Source organism: Podarcis raffonei, chromosome 5 (genome assembly GCF_027172205.1).
Source record: "Podarcis raffonei isolate rPodRaf1 chromosome 5, rPodRaf1.pri, whole genome shotgun sequence".
NCBI lineage: Eukaryota > Metazoa > Chordata > Lepidosauria > Squamata > Lacertidae > Podarcis > Podarcis raffonei.
The window spans coordinates 93,313,353-93,333,847 of NC_070606.1; the positions used below are offsets into that span (position 1 = coordinate 93,313,353).

The 20,495-nt window shown below is 47.2% G+C and overlaps 1 protein-coding gene across 1 annotated transcript; it reads right to left on the reverse strand.

Annotated features, from left to right (window-relative positions):
• Positions 1-6,489: 6,489 nt before the first annotated feature.
• FETUB (fetuin B) lies at positions 6,490-17,213 on the reverse strand. Its single transcript, XM_053390663.1, has 7 exons — positions 16,897-17,213; positions 15,528-15,638; positions 13,437-13,524; positions 12,660-12,826; positions 11,384-11,497; positions 9,069-9,158; positions 6,490-7,641 (listed from the first exon to the last, which is right to left on the reverse strand). The coding sequence occupies exons 1-7, from the start codon at positions 17,131-17,133 to the stop codon at positions 7,063-7,065; spliced, it is 1,386 nt and encodes a 461-aa protein (XP_053246638.1). The 5' UTR covers positions 17,134-17,213; the 3' UTR covers positions 6,490-7,062.
• Positions 17,214-20,495: the final 3,282 nt, after the last annotated feature.

Sequence of the window (20,495 nt, forward strand, 5' to 3'; positions counted from 1 at the left end):
ATCTGGAGGGCTGAGTTTGCCTATGCCTGGCCTAGAGAGCAACTTTGGGGCTTTATGTCTGTAAGATTTTGCAGAAAGGGAGGCTGCTAAAGTGGTTGTATCTGCCGCTTTCTGAAATGAATGGCTCCAATCAAGTCGGTTAAGGATCTCTTTGTAAGACTAAGGAGCACAGGTGACTGGAATTGCCATAGAAATGGCTACCTGGGGATGCTTCAGATCTAGAAGCGGAGCAAAAGGGAGCACTGCTTTCCCCTCTTTCGTGGTTGGAGATTATGTTATCACTGAGTATAAGGGAACATCAGGCAGGCACTGAAACATTTTTGTTAAGGCAACCTTATCCAGACACATAGATGTTGACATATTTGAATCTTTGTTATGATTATTTGTTTTCTAAAAATTTTTTTAATAGTAACGAAGATTACTTTTTTCCTAAACTTCATTATTTTTTTTATTAAAAAACATATTTTTACTGATAATTGTAATATTTCTTGTAAACTCATTAAAGGTTCCAATCCCATCAAATGGGATATACATTTTGCTAAGTAATAAATCAAATCAAATAAACAACGGAAATAGGCAGTCTTGCATGGAGCTGGGATGAGTTTGATTTGCTCTTTGTGCTGAATCCAAAACTATGACTTTTTGAAAGCCCCCTAGAAACCTAAGAGGGGAACAAGATCTATTGGAATGTTACTGCTATAATCCTTTCCATCTCATGAATCTCATATATTCATATATTTGTGGGAGGAGGGTTATTGTTTTGTTTTTATTATGCATTTTGTGTTTTTGTCTTGTATTCTTATGTTGTGAACCATCCCGAGATCTTCAGATAAAAGGCAGTATACAGATTTAATAAATATAATAATAATAATATATCACAAAGACGCCACCATCTTCAGTGACCTTCATTCTAAGGAAGCCATGCCTGAGCTGTGGACTGGCATTTCTGAGTCTCCCACTGCTTGGAAATTGGGGTGCGCATAACAGAGGCCTTTTGGGGCAGTTGCCTATTGGGCAATGCGGTGCTGCAACAGGCTCACATGTCCAGCGACCGAATTCCTCCCCAGCTTTGTGAAAGGTTCAGTGCTCACACAGCCTGGCTCTCGCTTATCTTGTTTTCTTTGAACCTTTGTATATTGAATTTGGCACCCGTGTCATTTTTAAAAAACTTACTTGCCTATTAGATTCACATGAGAGAAAAGCAGAAGCAGGTTGTGTTGCCAAATCAAAGTCACAATCTTTGATCTTTTGTATTTGGACATTGTCACTCTCAGCTTGCGTGCGTGCGTGCACGCACGTGCGCGCGCGCACACACACAGCCTACAAAAGGGATGCCCATTATTTTACAGGGTGGCCTCCATTGCTCATTCAAGGAAGAGAGTTGTTTGCAAGTGCCTGCTGTTGCTTCATTCGGGGACCAGGGTTCATGTGGTACCAACCCTGCCTGCCATCTTTAAATTGCAGAGTGGCTTGATCCGTTGATCAGATGCTAGTCAAACAAAACCATGAAGGGTGTTACCCTGGAGAAAGCAAAACCTGCTTGGCATCTGTCTGTTTCAGGAGACAATGGAGAAGTGCTTCATTGTCAAACTGTTGGAAGGTTGCAGCATCTGCTGTAGCTGTGGAGACCGATATCAGAGAGACATGTTTTGTTGCAGCTGGGGCAGATGAAGGTGTGCTGCTGCAGATGCAACATGGCGTTTCTTCTCTCTGCGCTCCTCCCAGTGACCATTCTTCCTGTGGTCACTGCTGTGGATACATGACCTGACTGTCTGTCTCCAGGCACTGCGGCCGTCACGGCAGGATTGATGTTGCCAGCCTTTGTGCCATGTTTGCAGACATCTTTGTAATGCCACATCTGCCCGTGGGACTGGTGCCCAAAGCCAACTCCCCATAGAGCGTGTCCTTGGGGGGAAGCAAAACAGGGGAGGGGACAATAACCTCAACCCTCACTCATCACAGTCCAGTGGAGTGCTCAGAGTTCCCTTACTCTGAGATCAGGGCTATGGGCATACTTTGAATAAATGCCTAGACTCTTTGACATCCTTGCCAAAAGTGCATCGTGAGCATGATTCCTCCCCCATCTATGCACTGGGGAGAAGCGCATTCATTTCCCACAAAGACGACCCCTGAAAATAAGAAGCCCAAACTTACCCGCAAAAGGACCAGCCTCTAGGGACCCTTTAGCGACACGCCTGGGGACGCAGAGTGTGCTTTAAGGGAGCTTATTCTACCTGATCCTATCACTGCACTAAAAATAGCATTCAGGGGCCTTCTGAGTCAATGCACAAGAAGGAGGGCAGTAGCAGAGGCCCTGCATGATCTTCAGGAGTTTTATCAGCGTGCGGGAGATTACATGGGAGGCTGGCAAGGGTCAGCCTGTTCTTATTCCCTGTGGATGGGAGAAGGAAGGGCCTACTGGGACTGTGCTCAAGTCAAGGGCCACCCTTGCCTCCTTTTCTGTACCATTGCAGCCTGCAGAAACCATGGATCCCTGGCTTTGGGCATCAGAACAGAACAAAGCTGTCAGAAGTGCTAGGAGCTCACCTTACCCCTTCTGTGCTCTGTGAAGACTTTGCACCAGGAAAGCCCCCACAGAGGCACATGGGTTGATGCTCAGCAGGACACCGACTTGTTTCATTTATTAAAGAAGAAAAAAGATATAGCATCAGTGTAACTAAGGCAGCTGTCTTGATCCCTGGTTGAGAAATGTAAACAGAAAATGAATGATTTATGCAGAAATGGAGCCAGAGCGGAACAGCAAAAGTGGAACGTTGGATTCAAGCTGGTTGGAATAGCAGGTGTTGTCCAAGTATCACAAAGGGTAGTTGTGTGGGTGTTATGGACCCGCTGGAGGAATGAAGGTGCATGGCTGAAATAGCAGGTGTATGTATAAAGGTAAAGGTAAAGGTTCCCCTGACCATTAGGTCCAGTCGTGGACGACTCTGGCGTTGCGGTGCTCATCTTGTTGGCCGAGGGAGCCGGCATACAGCTTCTGGGTCATGTGGCCAGCATGACTAAGCTGCTTCTGGCGAACCAGAGCAGCGCACGGAAACGCCATTTACCTTCCCGTCGGAGTGGTACCTCTTTATCAACTTGCACTTTGACGTGCTTTTGAACTGCTAGGTTGGCAGGAGCTGGGACTGAGAAACGGGAGCTCACCCTGTCGTGGGGATTCGAACGGCTGACCTTCTGATCGGCAAGCCCTAGGCTCAGTGCTTCACACCACAGCGCCACCCGCGTCCCTAGGTGTGTGTATAGTGAAATGTCAAAATACATATATTAGGGTAAATTATATTGGGCATAAATATGAGTATATTCATGAAATGGCCGATGAGTGCATTAGTGGTCGGATGACTGACAAGCTCTTCTGCAGTTTGTTTTAATGTTTTCCCAAATTGTCGTTTTTTTAAAAAAAGAAGTGCCTTAAGCATACAAGTCCACTGGTAATCAGCCTTTTGCTGCTTTGCACTGACCTGTAATAGATTCCTTGGTGTGCCTAAAGACTGTTTTTGTATCTTGTTGCTGACAAAGAGGATGCACTGGGCAGAATCTGAAATGCACTCCTGTTCCATTTCTCTGTCTCGCAGCGTGTCTGTTTTTAACAGAATCCCATGGCTCTTCTGCTGCTCCGTATAAAGGTATTCATCCCTCCCAAATGTGCTATAGTCTCTGGTCAAACAGGGGTTGATCATGCTTCTAAACTTTGCAAATACTTATTTGATTGGATGGTATTGTGGGACAGAAATCAGGTATAGTGCTTGCGTAAAATGGGCAAAGTATTGCTCCACACACGGTGTCTGGCCTTGCCCACAATTCCATGGTGGAGGCTTTCCATAGCCCCTCCTGAAAAAGTTCAGGCAGGGGAAAGGGGGGGGGGAATGAGGCACAAACACCAGGGCCAGGGCCTTCTCAGTGATGGCTCCGACCTGGTGGAATGCTCTGTCCCATGAGACCAGGGCCCTGCAGGATTTAACCTCCTTTCACAGGGCCTGTAAGACAGAGCTATTCCACATGGCTTTCAATTTGAACTTAGCCTGATCTTTTATTCCCCTTCCTTCCCTCCCCCTCCCCTTTTATGAAGATTACCCACTCTGGGATCCCACAGCTAATTCTCCCTTGGTCTCCTCGCTGGCCCAAATAGGACTAATTTAGCCAGCTAGCCCTGGTGATCACCTAATGTTTATTGGATGGATTTCCCCCCTAAATTGATTTTTGATTTTATTGTTATTCACGTTTTATACCTTATTTTATGCTGTTTTTTGTAGCATCAATTAAGCGTTTTAAATTTGTTGTTAGCTGCCCTGAGCCTGATTTCCTGAACCAGGAAGGGCGGGATATAAATAAAATTTTATTATTATTATTATTAATCCTCCAGATGCTTTCCAGGGGGGTCTGGGAAGTTCACTGTATCCCACAGTGTTGCACAATCCTGTGTCTGCCAATTTGGAAGGCAGAATGGCAGCAATTTGGGAGTGTGCCCCCACTATGGAGGAGACACCATCACCATCATGATTTGTGGAAGGTTCCTCCTCAATCTGGACAATAGGCGTTAATCAAGAGGTGCTCATATGCAAATAGGTTGCAATCAATCAGCTGCCAAAAGAACAGGGACTGAAGGTATTTGAATGGTTTCCTGAAATTTGAGAATCCCTACCGCAGCAGCTGTGAAAAGAAAGGGGGAGGACAAGGTGCTTTTTTGTGCTCTCTGATGGTTTTCTAATGGTCTTTTTTCGCCTCTCCTCCTCTACATAATGAAGAGACGTGTGTAGTTGCTACTCTGCTAGACAATTTGAAAAAAGGAGGGGGTTGATTTATGCTTTACAAGGAATTTAATAAGGTTTTGCTATGCCCCCCGCCCCTGGACATACGATGCAACAGGAGTGGGAAACCTGATTTTAAGAAATTGGGTTAAATTAAAGTAATTTGGTTTGAAATAATTTGGAAAATTAATAAAAATGATTATTAAAAAAAGTATTGCTCCACACACCCACCCCTTTTTGCTAGGCAATAAAATGGGAGATGATTTTTGGGCACAGGGCAAAACTCAGTGTGTGTGTGTGTGTGTGTGTGTGTGTGGCAACCATCAGAGCTGCTCCCATTAGCTACAGGACACTCCTTTTTAAAAAATAAAATAAAATATAGAAGTGTCACTGTCACAAGAGGTTCTGGGTTTAGAAAGAGAGAGGTTTCTGCTCTGTGATGGAAGGCACTCTTGGCCTCACCCCTGAAAGCTAAAGCTATGCTATATTATAACACGGTACCATTCTGGGCAAAGATGAAAATGAAAAAAGGCCGACATGACAATTGGGACAAGCATGAATGGAAGCACAGATGCTGACCCAATGAGTTTTTCTCTCCCATGCCTGCTATATGAGTTTTACTCCCAGAGCCGGTCCGGACATTAGGTGGACTCAGGCTGCTGCCTCAGGTGGCAGTGGCATGGCAGGGCAGCACCTCCCATTTTGCCTCAAGCGGTGAAACAGGATGAGCTCCCCTGTTCACTCCTCCACCTTGAAAATCTTGGGGAGGGATTTCCCCCTTTCATCCTCAGCCACCTCCCCCAGGCTGAAGGTGAAATTTCTCCAGTGAGAATATGTTATGTACTAAGCTTGGATCCTAGAACAATAGGCAAATAGGATCCTAGAAGGGGACGCGGGTGGCACTGTGGGTTAAACCACAGAGCCTAGGGCTTGCCGATCAGAAGGTCGGCGGTTCGAATGCTCGTGACGGGGTGAGCTCCCGTTGCTCGGTCCCTGCTCCTGCCAACCTAGCAGTTCGAAAGCATGTCAAAGTGCAAGTAGATAAATAGGTACCGCTCTGGCGGAAAGGTAAACGGCGTTTCCGTGTGCTGCTCTGGTTCGCCAGAAGCGGCTTAGTCATGCTGGCCACATGACCCGGAAGCTGTACGCCGGCTCCCTCGGCCAATAAAGCGAGATGAGCGCCGCAACCCCAGAGTCGGTCACAACTGGACCTAATGGTCAGTGGGTCCCTTTATCTTTACCTTTAGGATCCTAGAATGCAACAACTGATTGGCTTGCAGGAAAAGACCAATCAGGCTCCAGGTGGAAGTTAATCAGCCTATTAGGCTGGTAGGATCCTAGAATGCAACAACTGATTGGCCTGCGGGAAAAGACCAATCAGGCTCCAGGAGGAAAGCAGAATCAGCCAATCAGATGGACCTCATTGTGTAAATAATGTATATAAAAACCTGAGGGTTGGGGGGGGCAATTCAATCACTGTTTTACAAGCTGCAATAAAGAGTATGAAATCACTACAGGACTCCGAGTATATTTCAGAATATATGTCTCATCTCTCTCACTCTACATGAAAGACACCTCCAGTACCTCCTGGTTTCCTCAGGCTGAACTGCCCCAAACACACACTTCACGGTTACCAACTGGAGGCCTTGAGGTCTAGAGGCCTGCTTTGTTTTTCAAAGCGAAAATGAGAAAGGTCTGGTTTCCAAAACAGCCACTCTAGAGGCAGTAACGTCACACCGCTCGTTTATTGAGTATTGTTAAGCTTCCTTGCAGCAGAGAAAATGTCGTTCTTCTCACATTCACAAGGACAAGGAGGTCAGGGATGGGCGGAGAAAAGAAAGGAAAAACAGAAATCTCTGGCAACCATGTTGTTTAGATTCATGAAAATATTCCACCCACCGCAGGGACTAAAGAATGCACAGCTGAGCTGTGAACGTTTGGGGCTTTTCAAGTGTTGCTTTTGGGATGCTATAAGGCCCAAGATGGGCTCCCTATTCACTGTCAGTCATTCCTTCCCTCTGTGGACTTTGGTCCAAACAGCATGGGAATACTATAAGAGGGAGCTCATTTGGCAAAGCATTAACATTAGTACCACAAAGATTCCTCTGGTGCCCTTTGTGTCAATTCACTGCACAACTAGTTGGAATTTTTTTATTATTACCTTTTGTGGTGAGAGATTATAATGACCATCTTTTTCTCCTCCTCCCTTCCCTTCCTCCTCCAAAACCGCTCCTCTCATGCTGTGAGGATGCGGTACCACATGTTGAATAGCTTTTGGGGATTCTACAGTATCCAAACTTTAGGCCTTCTTGGGCTCTGGGGGCAATTTTATCACAGGCCTTTGGGGCAGCTCAACACCAGGGATAGTTATTGTGCTGTCTCCTGGACACGTAGCTGAGTTTGAAAACCCAACAGGGAATGCAAAGATGTTTGGCTTAGCCAGTGGTTTGCCCGGAGCACCATATATATCAGGGCGGTTGACTTGAGGGGTTCCTGTTGGGCTCTCTGCCCCGGGGGGAACGGGTTCCCCATCTAATTGTTCAGGTTGAATTTCTGGCAGGGAATGTAGAGATACATGTTCGTTTGAAGGAGGGAGAACAACCACACGGCCCAGTGTTTCTGGCTGGCCTGGTGGACTCTGGTGCTCATGCGAGTGGTTCCCGTGATGTTTGTGGTGGTGGCGGCGATTGCCGTGGCCGTGGCTGCGGCCATGACCATGACTGTGACCGTGACCCTGACTGTGACCATGATCGTGGCCATGGCCGTGTCCGTGCCCTTTCTGGTGATGGAGTTCTTCGCTGCTTTTGTGATCTTCGCGGTGTCCTTCCTGCCCAGGTTTAGGTCCAGGTTGTGGATTCTGATCATCCGTGTCAAGTGGCTAATAGGGAAAAAAATATTAGAATTGTTCATTCTGAATCACTTTGCAATTTCCCCCCCATCTTTATATACGTATGCATTTATTGGGACTTATCTTCCACCCAAAGCGGGTGGCGCTGTGGTCTAAACCACTGAGCCTCTTGGGCTTGCTGATCAGAAGGTCGGCGGTTCGAATCCGCACAACGGGGTGAGCTCCTGTTGCTCTGTCCCAGCTCCTGCCAACCTAGCAGTTTGAAAGCACACCAGTGCAAATAGATAAATAGGTACTGCTGCAGCAGGAAGGTAAACAGCGTTTCTGTGCACTGCTCTGGTTTCCGTCACGGTGTTCCGTTGCACCAGAAGCGGTTTGGTCATGCTGGCCACATGACGCGGAAAGCTGTCTTGGTTCTACTGGTTGGCAACCAAGGCTTTCCTCCAGCTTCCCAGAGTGGATGGCACCCAGGGATTGGGCAGTGGGAAATTCGTGGAACATCCTCACCTGAGAGCCTTCCCTGGCACCAGAGCTGATATCTTTTCAGCACCAGGTGAAAAATACCATTTTGTTCTCCTGGAGGTTTTAAGCTCTGAGCTTTAACACATTCAATCTGGTGTTTTCAAAGGATATTCTTATTGGGGTTTCTGTTCTTGGCTGATTCTGCCCAGTTTCATTTAGCAGGCGACTAAAAATTAGGAGGCTCTTTCTGACAGGAAGAGATGTTTGACAGTGGAATGGGCTACCTCAGAAGGTGATGGACTCTCCTTCGCTGAAGGATTGTAAACAGACATTGGGTGGCCGTGTGTCAGGGATTCCTTCGCTGTGATTCCTGCATTGCAGGGAGTTGATGACGCTTTAGACCCCCTCCAGCTCTACGAACCCATGATATAAATGCCTTGCATATGCTCATTTACTGTGGGTTATTGCTTCCAGAAAATAATGCGGCAGCTAGATTGGTGACTGGGAGTGGCTGGCAAGACCACATAACACCAGTTCTGAAGGACCTACATTGGCTCCCAGTACATTTCCGAGCACAATTCATAGTGTTGTTGCTGAACTTTAAAGCCCTAAATGGCCTCGGCCCAGTACACCTGAAGGAGTGTCTCCACCCCCATCGTTTAACCCGGACACTGAGGTAGAGCGCCGAGGGCCTTCTGGCAGTTCCCTCTCTGTGAGAAGCAAGTTACAGGGAACCAGTCAGAGGGCCTTCTCGGTAGTGGCACCTGCCCTGTGGAACGCCCTCCTATCAGATGTCAAGGAAATAAACAACTATCTGACTTTTAGGAGACATCTGAAGGCAGCCCTGTTCAAGGAATTTTTCAATGTTTGATGTTTTATCCTGTTTTTAATATTCTGTTGGGAGCCGCCCAGAGCGGCTGGGGAAACCCAGCCAGATGGGCGGGGTATAAATAATAAATAATAATTATTATTATATGCCCGACTGAGCCACATACCTTTGGGGGGTAGAGTTCACACTGTGCGCTGACATACTTCTGATTATCTACCCGGCTGTTTACCACGGAACCTCTGCACAGGCCTGTCTCCTACGAAATAAACCAGATCCCTCCATCAGGAAAGCACGAGCGATAAAAAAACAACAAGCCTGCCTAGATTTTAGGTTCTAATAACTAAAGCGGTCGTGGGGAACCTTTCCGTCCTTGGAGCGAATGTGATGGAGCTGGGATGGCCACAGGTCAACAATGTACTTCCAAAGACAATATTTTTCTCTGGCACCCGCAGGTTCCCATTCCCACACCTCTACTGAAATTAGGCTTGGCAGAAGCCTTCTTTAGCCAATGAAAGCCTAACTTGGGTGTGGGATGCAACTTGGGGGGTGAGGGAGGAGGTTGCAGCTGGGGTGTGGGGAGCTGTGGCATGTGCATGGCGCCCGCAACAGGTTCTCCAGGTTGCAAATGGGTCCATATGCCCAAAAAAGGTTGGCGACGCGTGTCTCAGTTGCGCATTCACCAGAGATTGAGAGACAGGGAGGAATAGTGGCAACCACGTGCACAAGTCCAACTGTGTAATAATAATAATAATAATAATAATAATAATAATAATAATGATGATGATGATGATGTGCATACCGCCCTATATCCACAGTAGAAAGCCTGGAGGCTTAGGCAAACACCCAAAAGGGACGTGGGTGGCGCTGTGGTCTAAACCACTGAGCCTAGGGCTTGCCAATCAGAAGGTCAGCGGTTCGAATGCTCGTGTGCAAAAATGCTCGGGGTGTGTGTGTGTGTGTGTGTGTGTGTGTGTGTGTGTGCAAAAATGTTCTGCTTCTGGGTTTGCCAAACTTGAGTCTCCAGCTGTATTTGGACTGCAACTCCCATCATCCCTAGCTAACGGATGTCCCTTTCAACATCTATATGCAGCTGCTGGGAGAGATCATCAGGGGGTTTAGGCTGGGTGTTCATCAGTATGCGGATGATACCCAGCTCTACCTCTCTTTCAAATCAGAACCAGTGAAGGCGGTGATGGTCCTGTGTGAGTGCCTGGAGGCGGTTGGAGGTTGGATGGAGGCTAACAGATTGAGGTTGAATCCTGACAAGACAGAAGTACTGTTCTTGGGGGACAGGAGGCGGGCAGGTGTGGAGGATTCCCTGGTCCTGAATGGGGTAACTGTGCCCCTGAAGGACCAGGTGCGCAGCCTGGGAGTCATTTTGGACTCGCAGCTGTCCATGGAGGCACAGGTCAAATCTGTGTCCAGGGCAGCTGTTTACCAGGTCCACCTGGTATGCAGGCTGAGACCCTATCTGCCTGCGGACTGACTCACCAGAGTGGTACATGCTCTGGTTATCTCCCGCTTGGACTACTGCAATGCGCTCTACGTGGGGCTACCTTTGAAGGTGACCCGGAAACTACAACTAATCCAGAATGCGGCAGCTAGACTGGTGACTGGGAGCGGCCGCCAAGACCACATGACACCGGTCTTAAAAGACCTACATTGGCTCCCAGTACGTTTCCGAGCACAATTCAAAGTATTGATGCTGACCTTTAAAGCCCTAAACGGCCTCGGTCCTGTATACCTGAAGGAGCGTCTCCACCCCCATCGTTCTACCCGGACACTGAGGTCCAGCTCCGAGGGCCTTCTGGCGGTTCCCTCACTGCGAGAAGCCAAGTTACAGGGAACCAGGCAGAGGGCCTTCTCGGTAGTGGCGCCCTCCCTGTGGAACGCCCTCCCACCAGATGTCAAAGAGAACAACAACTACGAGACTTTTAGAAGACATCTGAAGGCAGCCCTGTTCAGGGAAGCTTTTAATGTTTGATGTATTAGAGTATTTTATGTGGAGAGAGGCTCAGAACTCACAGGGTTAAGAGTTCTGAGTGACGTCTCACATTTTGAGGTGGGGTTTAGAACACTGAGGGGAGTGGTTTCCTGTGTTCAGTCTGTGTGTGTGTGTGTTTGCTCCGTGGAGAGAGCAGCAAGATGTGCGCTCTGTCGCCGGGAAATTTATAGCTATTGTGTTTTGCTAAGGAATAAAGACTTTAAAGATAAGGAGACTGCTGCGTCCAGCCTGAGTTATTGCCCTCACACGAACGACGTTCCTGCTTCTGTTCCGCTGTGTTTACGTGCTGCTGAGTCGGAGGTCCCTGGGGGAAGACCAGAGCCACGCAGCGAAGAAGTGTGCCGGACGCCATTGGGTTCCATATTTTAATATTTTTTTTGGAAGCCGCCCAGAGTGGCTGGGGAAGCCCAGCCAGATGGGCGGGGTACCAAAAAAAACAAACAAAAAAATTCGGCACCAAGTGAAGGAATACTCACGGCCGTTTCACGTGGGAGGAGTTCGCAATTGGAGATGTCGGGGACACCCTTGCCTTTGGTGCAAGATGTCTCCTGGATTGTATATTCTACTGCGTTCGAAGGCCCAATAACCCACTGTGCAAAAGGGCAGAGGCAACGGGTTAGAGCAGTCTGTGTCGTCTGGATGAAGTGCAAGCAAGATAGAAGACAACAGCCCTCTTACATTCCTGTTGGCCCTCCGCCTCGCTCCCCAGCAACTGGTGCAATTAATAATAATAATAAGAATAATTTTTATTTATTTATACCCCGCCCTCCCCAGCCAGGGCCGGGCTCAGGGCAGCTAACACCAAATATGAATTACAATAAAATTACAATAAAATGTAATAGAAACAAGAACAACAAACAAACAAACAAACAAACAGTTAATTAAAATACAGCTTAAAATGCAACCTCATTTTAGTAGTAGCCCATAAATCAAGGCCATAAAGGGAGGAAACATCAGATATTCACCCGAGCCAGCTATCCATGCTGGTCCTACATGGGCCAGCAAAAAAGCCAAGGGGAAATTTATATACCAAATCCCATATAAGGGGTCAGAGTGAGTCTAAGCCAAAGGCCAGGCAGAACAGCTTCGTCTTGCAGGCCCTGCGGAAAGATGTCAAATCCCGCAGGGCCCCAGTCTCTTGTGACAGAGCATTCCACCAAGTCGGGGCCAGGGCTGAAAAGGCCCTGGCCCTAGTTGAAACCAATCTAACCTCCTTGAGGTTTGGGACCTCCAAAGTGTTGTTATTTATGGACCTTAAGGTCCTCCGCAGGGCACACCAGGAGAGTGCTACTTTTATATCCAATTTTTTTCTCCAAGGAGCTGAAGCTTCTCCTCCTCTTCATTTTAACCTTACGACAACCCTGTGAGGTAGGTTAGACTGAGAGAAGGTGACCCTGTGAGCTTCGTGGATGAGTGGGGCTTTGAACCCTGGTCTCCTAAGTCCTAGCCATGCCATCATGCTGGTATTAGAAAGTATTGTGCCCCCAAACATGGAATTTCCAGTTATTCATGGCTTATAGATAGCAAGAAGGCCTCTAGGCAACGAAATCAACTATCCTGTGACGAATGGGGGCGTGCGTGATGGAGAAAACTTCCCCTCTAAATGGCAACGCTGCAGTCTTCCAGGTATTTGTTAGACTCCAACTCCCATCAGCCAGAGTCAGCATGGCCAAGGATCAGGGATTATGGGAGTTGTGGTCCAGCGAGATCCAGAAGGCTCCTGCTTTCAAGGATGTCCAGTTGCAAACTTACCTGTGACCGTGCCTTGGTGACGTTGAGGAGGGCAAAATAATGAGCATGGTTGTTTTCTAAGTTGAATTTGGCAAGGCTCTCTGCTGCCGCCTCCTGGAACCTGGTTTCAGTTGGGTCCCCGGGAACTGGGCAGTCAGGACAAACCTTTGCGATAGCCCTTGATGAAACTATTTAGAAAACAAACAAGCATAGTTGGACTTGCACAGTTAAATGTTCTTTTACGCAGGCCAGTAAATTAGTGGGCAAGCGGAAGTGGTAAAAGGCCTTTGCTTCCTAATCTTGTTAAATAAAGACACGTCTTTGGTTTGCTCGTGGACCTTCAGTTTTATTGAGCATCCTTTCTGGTTTGTTACTTCCTATGTTTTACAATGGGGACGCGGGTGGCGCTGTGGGTTAAACCACAGAACCTAGGATTTGCCAATCAGAAGGTCGGCGGTTTGAATCCCCGCGACGGGGTGAGCTCCCGTTGCTCAGTCCCTGCTCCTGCCAACCTAGCAGTTCGAAAGCACGTCAAAGTGCAAGTAGATAAGTAGGTACCACTCTGGCGGGAAGGTAAACGGCGTTTCCATGCGCTGCTCTGGTTCGCCAGAAGCAGCTTAGTCATGCTGGCCACATGACCCAGAAGCTGTGTGCCGGCTCCCTCGGCCAATAAAGCGAGATGAGCGCCGCAACCCCAGAGTCGGTCACGGCTGGACCTAATGGTCAGGGGTCCCTTTACCTTTACCTTATGATTTTCCTTACAAACGTTAATTCAAGCAAATGTATAGAAATACATACGTGGGCGTAAAACGCAGTCGTAGTAACACAGCTGAGAAACGTTCCCGTGGTTATCAGCGTAAACTGTTACTTTGCACTGCCCATAGACCTGGAGCAACAGAAAGGTAAGTGATGTTTGTAGAACTGATTTGTTTTGCCAAACCAGAAACCTTCACCTTTTGCAGACCAAGGAGTCAGCTTAGCCCCCAACTTGCAATGCAGAATCACTCCCCCCTTGCAAAATCTGATATTATTTTTATAATATAATATTATAATATTCTTATTTTTAATCTGAGTATCTGAAGAAGTGTGCATGCACATGAAAGCTTATACCTAGAACAAACTTTGTTGGTCTCAAAGGTGCTACTGGACATTTTTAATTTTTTTTTGTTTATTTGGACTGATATTATTTGTTATTACTTCTCTCTAGCTCTCCATGCATGCAAGTTTTTGTTTTTTTGTTTGTGTTTTGCAGTTTCCACTCAGTTTCACTGGCCTCAAAATGACAGTCTGTATTCCCTCCCCAATTTAGTCTGGATTCGCCCTTTCCCAGAAGTCACCAGTAAATTAAAACAACAACACTTCTGTGGCCAATGACCAATATATGATATTTCAGTGGCCTGTTTTCAAATTAAGCCCTGGCCTGGCAGTACTCTCTGGGCAGAATGATCTATTACACCTCCCTCCCCAATGGGGCTACTCTAAAAACAGCAGGATCCTGCCCCTTTCCCACAGTCCCAAATCATCTCACCACACTCTATACTGCCACTGGCATCTGCTTCCCTCACTAGAATCTTCTTTGTATTTGGTGAAGGTTTTGGGGGAGAGAAAGGGAACCGTGCAGACATGTGCAGAAGGTGGGTGATGTGAACCCCTTAACCTTTCTTGTGAAGCAATTCAAATCTGAAATACACTATAGATCTTTTCAGGTCGCACCAGATCCTGACTTCGCAAAGCTCTTCCAGATGATTGTACAAAGTCATTTTCTTTTGAAACCAGACTTGTTGCTAGGACATAGGTTTTCAACCTTTTTTGAGCCCATGGCTCCGTTGACCAACTACATTCTTTCTGTGGCACCCTGTGCAGCTCAGGACCCCAGTTATTTCACTCCTTGCCTGCAGAGCTAGCAGCCTCTCACCCCTTTTTTGAACACGCTCCCTTGTGGAGGGTTCCTGCAGCCTCCTCTCTTCTCCTTTCTCCTTTGGAGTCCTCTGAGCAGCAGCCGCCACTGCCCCAAAGAGAGGTGCCTCCTCACGCCACCCCACAGAGGCCTGGAAAGAGGAGGCCCCCAGCCTTAGCAACCTGACAGAGACTGGCCAAAGGTGATTGTGAGGCCAGAACCTTACTCTGAGGCCGCATTGACTCCTGGCAACCAGAACCTCCTGGCCAGCCCCAGAGGCACCATTCTCCTGTGGAGCTTGTAGCCAGGGCTGCTGCAACAAACAGCTGTGCAAGCCTTTGGGAGGCAGAGACACATGAAGTCATCAGAGGAGGGAGGGAAGGAAAGAAGGACAGAGGCCAGTGTTGCCTGTGGCACCCATGACCATCAATCCAGGCACCCCAGGGTGCCACGGCACACTGGATGAAAACTGCTGCTCTAGGGTGACAGTGAAATTTCATCCACTTTAATTGCACAGTGGGTGGTGCTGTGGGTTAAACCACAGAGCCTAGGGCTTGCCGATCAGAAGGTCGGCGGTTCGAATCCCCACAACAGAGTGAGCTCCCGTTGCTCGGTCCCTGCTCCTGCCAACCTAGCAGTTCAAAAGCACGTCAAAGTGCAAGTAGATAAATAGGTACCACTCTGGCGGGAAGGTAAACGGCGTTTCCGTGTGCTGTTCTGGTTCACCAGAAGCGGCTTAGTTATGCTGGCCACATGACTCAGAAGCTGTATGCCAGCTCCTTCGGCCAGTAAAGCGAGAGGAGCACACAATTCCAGAGTAACCTGCAACTGGACCTAATGGTCAGGGGTCCCTTTACCTTTACCTTTTTAAGTTTCCTAGTATGCACTTGAATTCCTCCCACCAAATAGTGGCCGTCTGGAGGCATTCCTAGCTTAAAAACAAAACTTAGCGTGTTCAGTCCTTTTCTGAACTTGGCCGATCAAATACTTACTGTCTCATGGGCGCTTCTGAAACTGCAATCCTTTGCCTGTTTTCGGCTGAGAACGTGGCACACTGTTTCCAGCACATCCAAGGTGAGAAAATACTTAGAGACTCCAGGCTCCTATAGAAGACGGAAGACGATAAGAAGACGAAACCCTTTGCAGCACAAGACAGAGCAGAATTTGAAAAGGCAAGCCTGGCTGGCTGCCTTTCACACAAAAGAAATTCTGTAGAACTAAGTAAATTTAACATTGATGTCAACAAAGTTATTCCATGTAAGTTTTGACTACAGCCTTAGACTTTCGTTCTCCTGGGATTTCAAGGATCACAAGGATCCAAAATGCTTCCCTTTGCAACCATTTATTTGAGCAGCTGCTTCTTTTGCAACCACTTATTCGAAACCTATAAAGAAAAGGGTCTTACAACTAAGCTAGAAAGTACCCCCCCATAAATTATGGCTCTTAGAGTTATGTTTTGGTGTTCTAAAAATGCATGCAGCCAGGTCCTCCTTTCTGAGAGCATATGCTAATCCCAGTGCTGGTGGTCAGCAAAGAAGGTTTAAAGACTCTCTCAAGGCAAACTTTTAAAAATGTAGTATAAATACCAACAACTGGGAAACACTGGCCTGTGAGTGCTGCAATTGGAGAACAGCCTTTACCAAAGGTGTAAAGGCTTTGAAGACGCTCAAACTCAGGACGAAAGGGAGAAAGGTGCTAAGAGAAAGGCACACTTGGCAAACCTTCACCATGATCAACTCCCATCCGGAAACCTATGTCCCCACTGTGGAAGGATGTGTGGATCCAGAACTGGCCTCCACAGTCACTTACAGACCCACTGTTAAAACTGTGTTTATGGAAGACAATCTTACTTGGCTACAAGCGATCGCCAAAGAAGAAGATATGATAATAGCACCCAGGACTATTGCATCCGCCCCAACACTTGCTTATTCCTCTGCCTCAGTTTCTCCTCTTTTAAAATGGAGCAATTCTCAGCTAGAATTCAGTAAATATTATACAGGCTGCAGCTTTCATTCTGTACAACTGAAGCCACGGGGAGGCCAGAGCTGGGAGATGCAGGCAGATCTGGGATGGGCTCGAGCAGAAGTTTTGAAGCAGAGGTTGGTTGGCCATCTGTCTAGCTGAGATTCCTGTATTCTAGGGGGTTGGACTAGATGACCATTGGGATCACTTCCAGCTCTGCAATTCTACAATTCCAACACCAGGAGGGCAACATGTTAGCTACTCCTGGTTTGGAGTGACCACTCAATAGATAGGACAATGGCTGCCCCTTATCTCCCCCTCTTTTATCTGATGTTTTGGAAGGTGGTTGTCCCCGACTGCAATGTAGAGAGTAAAGTCAGAACCAGGGTAGCTGCTTACCTGCGGAAGTTGCCGGGCATCAAAGATTCGCTGGAGACCAAGCACGTACCCCTTTTCTTCATGGGAATTGATCCAGTCTAGGGACTGAGCTGCAGCTGCTTTGACTACAGGATTATTGCACCCTGGGGAAAGCAGTCCTGTCAGTGGTGGTCTTGGTAGCTGTCCTGGACGAGGTGGAAGACCGGCTAAGGAACACAATACCTGTATCCCGACCAGGAAGGAAATTAAAAGGGCCATTTTGGAAAGGCCTGGGTACCAGGGAGGGAGATTCTGCAGCCCCTCTGGAAGAGCAGGCTTTGCAGTACACTCAGGTTTCTTTATATACTTTTGAGGTAAGTCACTAATATTTGCTCTTCTTCCTCACCGTGGCCAACACCTTTGAACCTGGACATGCAAACTGCAAACAGTGAGTCAATGATTAGAAGGTTGTGTTCACAGGCTGAAAATGTGATTTTCTAACCAGCTCTGGACCCGTGTCCTTGGCTTCAGATTGAAGTCCGTAGAAAACATCTAGCAATAATGGTGCCAAACTAACCACTTGTTATATAAATTCTGGGCAGGGGCCGGATACAAGAAGATCTATGGTGCAATCCTTCGCAGGTTTCCCGAGAAGCAAGTCACACTGTTTCTGATAAGGATGTTCTGTTACACACCAGAGGCAAGTGTGTATAGGAGCGCGGCCTGGAAGCGAACTTATTACCCAAGCAACACACACTTTACAAGTGTTGGTGCTGACCTTTAAAGCCCTAAACAGCCTTGGCCCGGTATTCCTGAAGGAGCGTCTCCACCCCCATCGTTCAGCCCGGACACTGAGGTCCAGCTCTGAGAGCTTTCTGAAGGTTCGCTCACTGTGAGAAGTGAGCTAACAGGGAACCAGGCAGAGGGCCTTCTCGGTAGTGGCGCCCTCCCTCCTATCAGATGTCAAGGAAATAAACAACTATCTGACTTTTAGAAGACATCTGAAGGCAGCCCTTTTTAATTTTTAATGTTTGATTGTTTTATCATGTTTTTAATGTTCTTTTGGGAGCCGCCCACAGTGGCTGAGAAATCCAGTCAGATGGGCAGGGTATGAAGAAGAAGAAGAAGAAGAAGAAGAAGAAGAAGAAGAAGAAGAAGAAGAATCTCAGTGGGAGATTGTGGCGAGAATGGGAGGAAAACACCGTTTGCCACCCCTAAAAGTCATGTTAACTTATCACTGCCAGACTATCTAGAACCACAGAACTGTGTAGTTAGAAGGGACCATAGGAGTCATCTCTGATATGTGGGTGTCATGATCTGGGACCCAGGTAGATGTCGTGGCCCAGGAAGTATGTCAGAACCAAGCACACCAATGCTCTCTGTCTTTTGCTGAGACTGCACACACCATGGGCCTCTCACTTCACCTTATCAGGTCAGTAAAACATGCCAAGAGCTCGCTGGGCTTCTGCAGAAGACTGGGGGCTGGCATCGATGCCAGGAGAACCACAAATTCTCCTGACCAATGCAAGTCTTCATGTAGCAGATAGCAGAAAAAGGCACATTTTGTGTGACCGTTGCTTAAAGATACCCGTTGCCATAGCAATTAGGAGCAGGCTGTTCTGACCAGTGAAATTTGTTTTAGGTGTCCACAAGCTGTCCATGCGCTCTGTTCTCCAATCATATTGCTGAAAAGGATCATGCATGAGGTGATCCCGCATGCAATTGTTATAAAAGTGTTTTGAATTTTGTATTTGGGTTCCAGAATTTGGAGAATTCCTCTGGACCGCTTATTCTCGCTGCGGCCCGCAATAAATACGAACTCTTTCCACGAGGCTGCTGCCTTTATTTGGCTAAAGAGGACCAGCGTACTTCCAGACCCCCCTTTGTAGGGTAACAGTCCAATCCACTGCAATGCAAGCATCTTTTGCCCAACATGGGGCTCACAAACCCATGACCCTGAGGTTAAGAGGCTCATGCTCTACTCAAATCTTAGGCATTTTTGTTTTGCTTACTCCCAGCTACATCAAAGGCTGTTACCTTCGCTTTAAACCAGCTGAATTCTGCTGAAAACATGTGGCCATGTTAATAACCAGCAAATCATTTCCCAATTTTAATGTTGGAAATGTGGCCAAAAAAGAGAGAAAGACCAAAAAAAGAGAGAAAGACCACACTGGAGAGCCGGTGTGGTGTAGTGGTTAAGAGCGGTAGTCTCGTAATCTGGTGAACCGGGTTTGCATCTCCGCTCCTCCACCTGCAGCTGCTGGATGACCTTGGGCCAGTCACACTTCTCTGAAGTCTCTCAGCCCCACTCACCTCACAGAGTGTTTGTTGCGGGGGAGGAAGGGAATGGAGAATGTTAGCCGCTTTGAGACTCCTACGGGTAGTGATAAAGCGGGATATCAAATCCAAACTTTATTTTTATTTTTATTTTTACATTGCAATTCTAAAAAGGTTTATTTACCCAAATCCTACGTGTGTTTGTTTTACATACTCTCAGGTACATAAAAGTTGTTTACCTGCCCCTGATGTTACTTGAGCAGTTATCTGTCCAATTATACAAATGAACTTGCAGCCTTTGGAACATGGCAGTCTAGAGCTGTAGCCAGAGAACTGGGGCTCTTATTCCCTCCCCTTGAGGGAGTGGGATTTTTTTCCTACTGCTGCTGAACATGCCTTGGAAATTGGGTGGACATCAGCTGCTGCAGGGAGTTCTCTTCCCTCCTTCCCCCCAAAAGTACGATCTGTTCCAAGTGCTGTTGTGCTGCAGAAATAAGGGGGAAAGGTCACTCTTGCCCCATCTATTGACCAAAGGAACAAGGACTACCAACTGCGATTCAAGCAAGAACATCAGCAAAAGAAGATCAACCTGGTCATATCAGTACCATGTAAGTTCATTTCCTTGTTCTGGCCCTGAAGCACAGATCTTCTTCCTCTGCCTTTCTGGTCCACTTCCCTTCCGTTGTGTCTGTTTAGGCAAAATAGAGTGGTACTACGACTTCCCTTGATCTGGACACTATACTTCTGTTGCTGCGGCCTAGTATAGCATTAGCCTTTTTTTGCTGCTGTATCACAATGTTTACCCATGTTAAGCTTCTGGTCCACCAAGACCCTGAGATTCTTTTCACATGTACTGCTGGAAAGCCAGGTGTCCCTCATACTATATTTGTGCAGCTGGTTCTTCCTAAGTGTGCAACTTTTTATCAATATCATTTATACAAAATGTAATTTCTTTCAAAAATAATGATGGGCAGGATGCAAAGTGTTTCTTTTTTAACTAAACAAATTCAGTTCATAGCATCTTCTGGCAACAGAGTTAGGTGAAATCTTGGGGAGGCATTGCTCATTGGAGAAGACTGTCTTAAATGATGGACTAATGACCTCCCCCCAATCTGCATAATAATGTTAAAGGTTTGGAGGTCAGTGTGGATGATACTCGTGGGTCCCTTCGAAACCTGTGATCCTGAATAGCTGAGGTTAGAATGTGTAAGAGGAAATGAACCATCTGAACCAGTTCCTTTGTTAAGGTAATGGCCTCAGCTCGCTTATTAAGTACCACCATTTACATGTCCAAAGAGGCTGCCCTGTTGCCATAGAGACATATAGGTAGGCCTTTACCCACCTCACCTGGCTGGATGCCATAT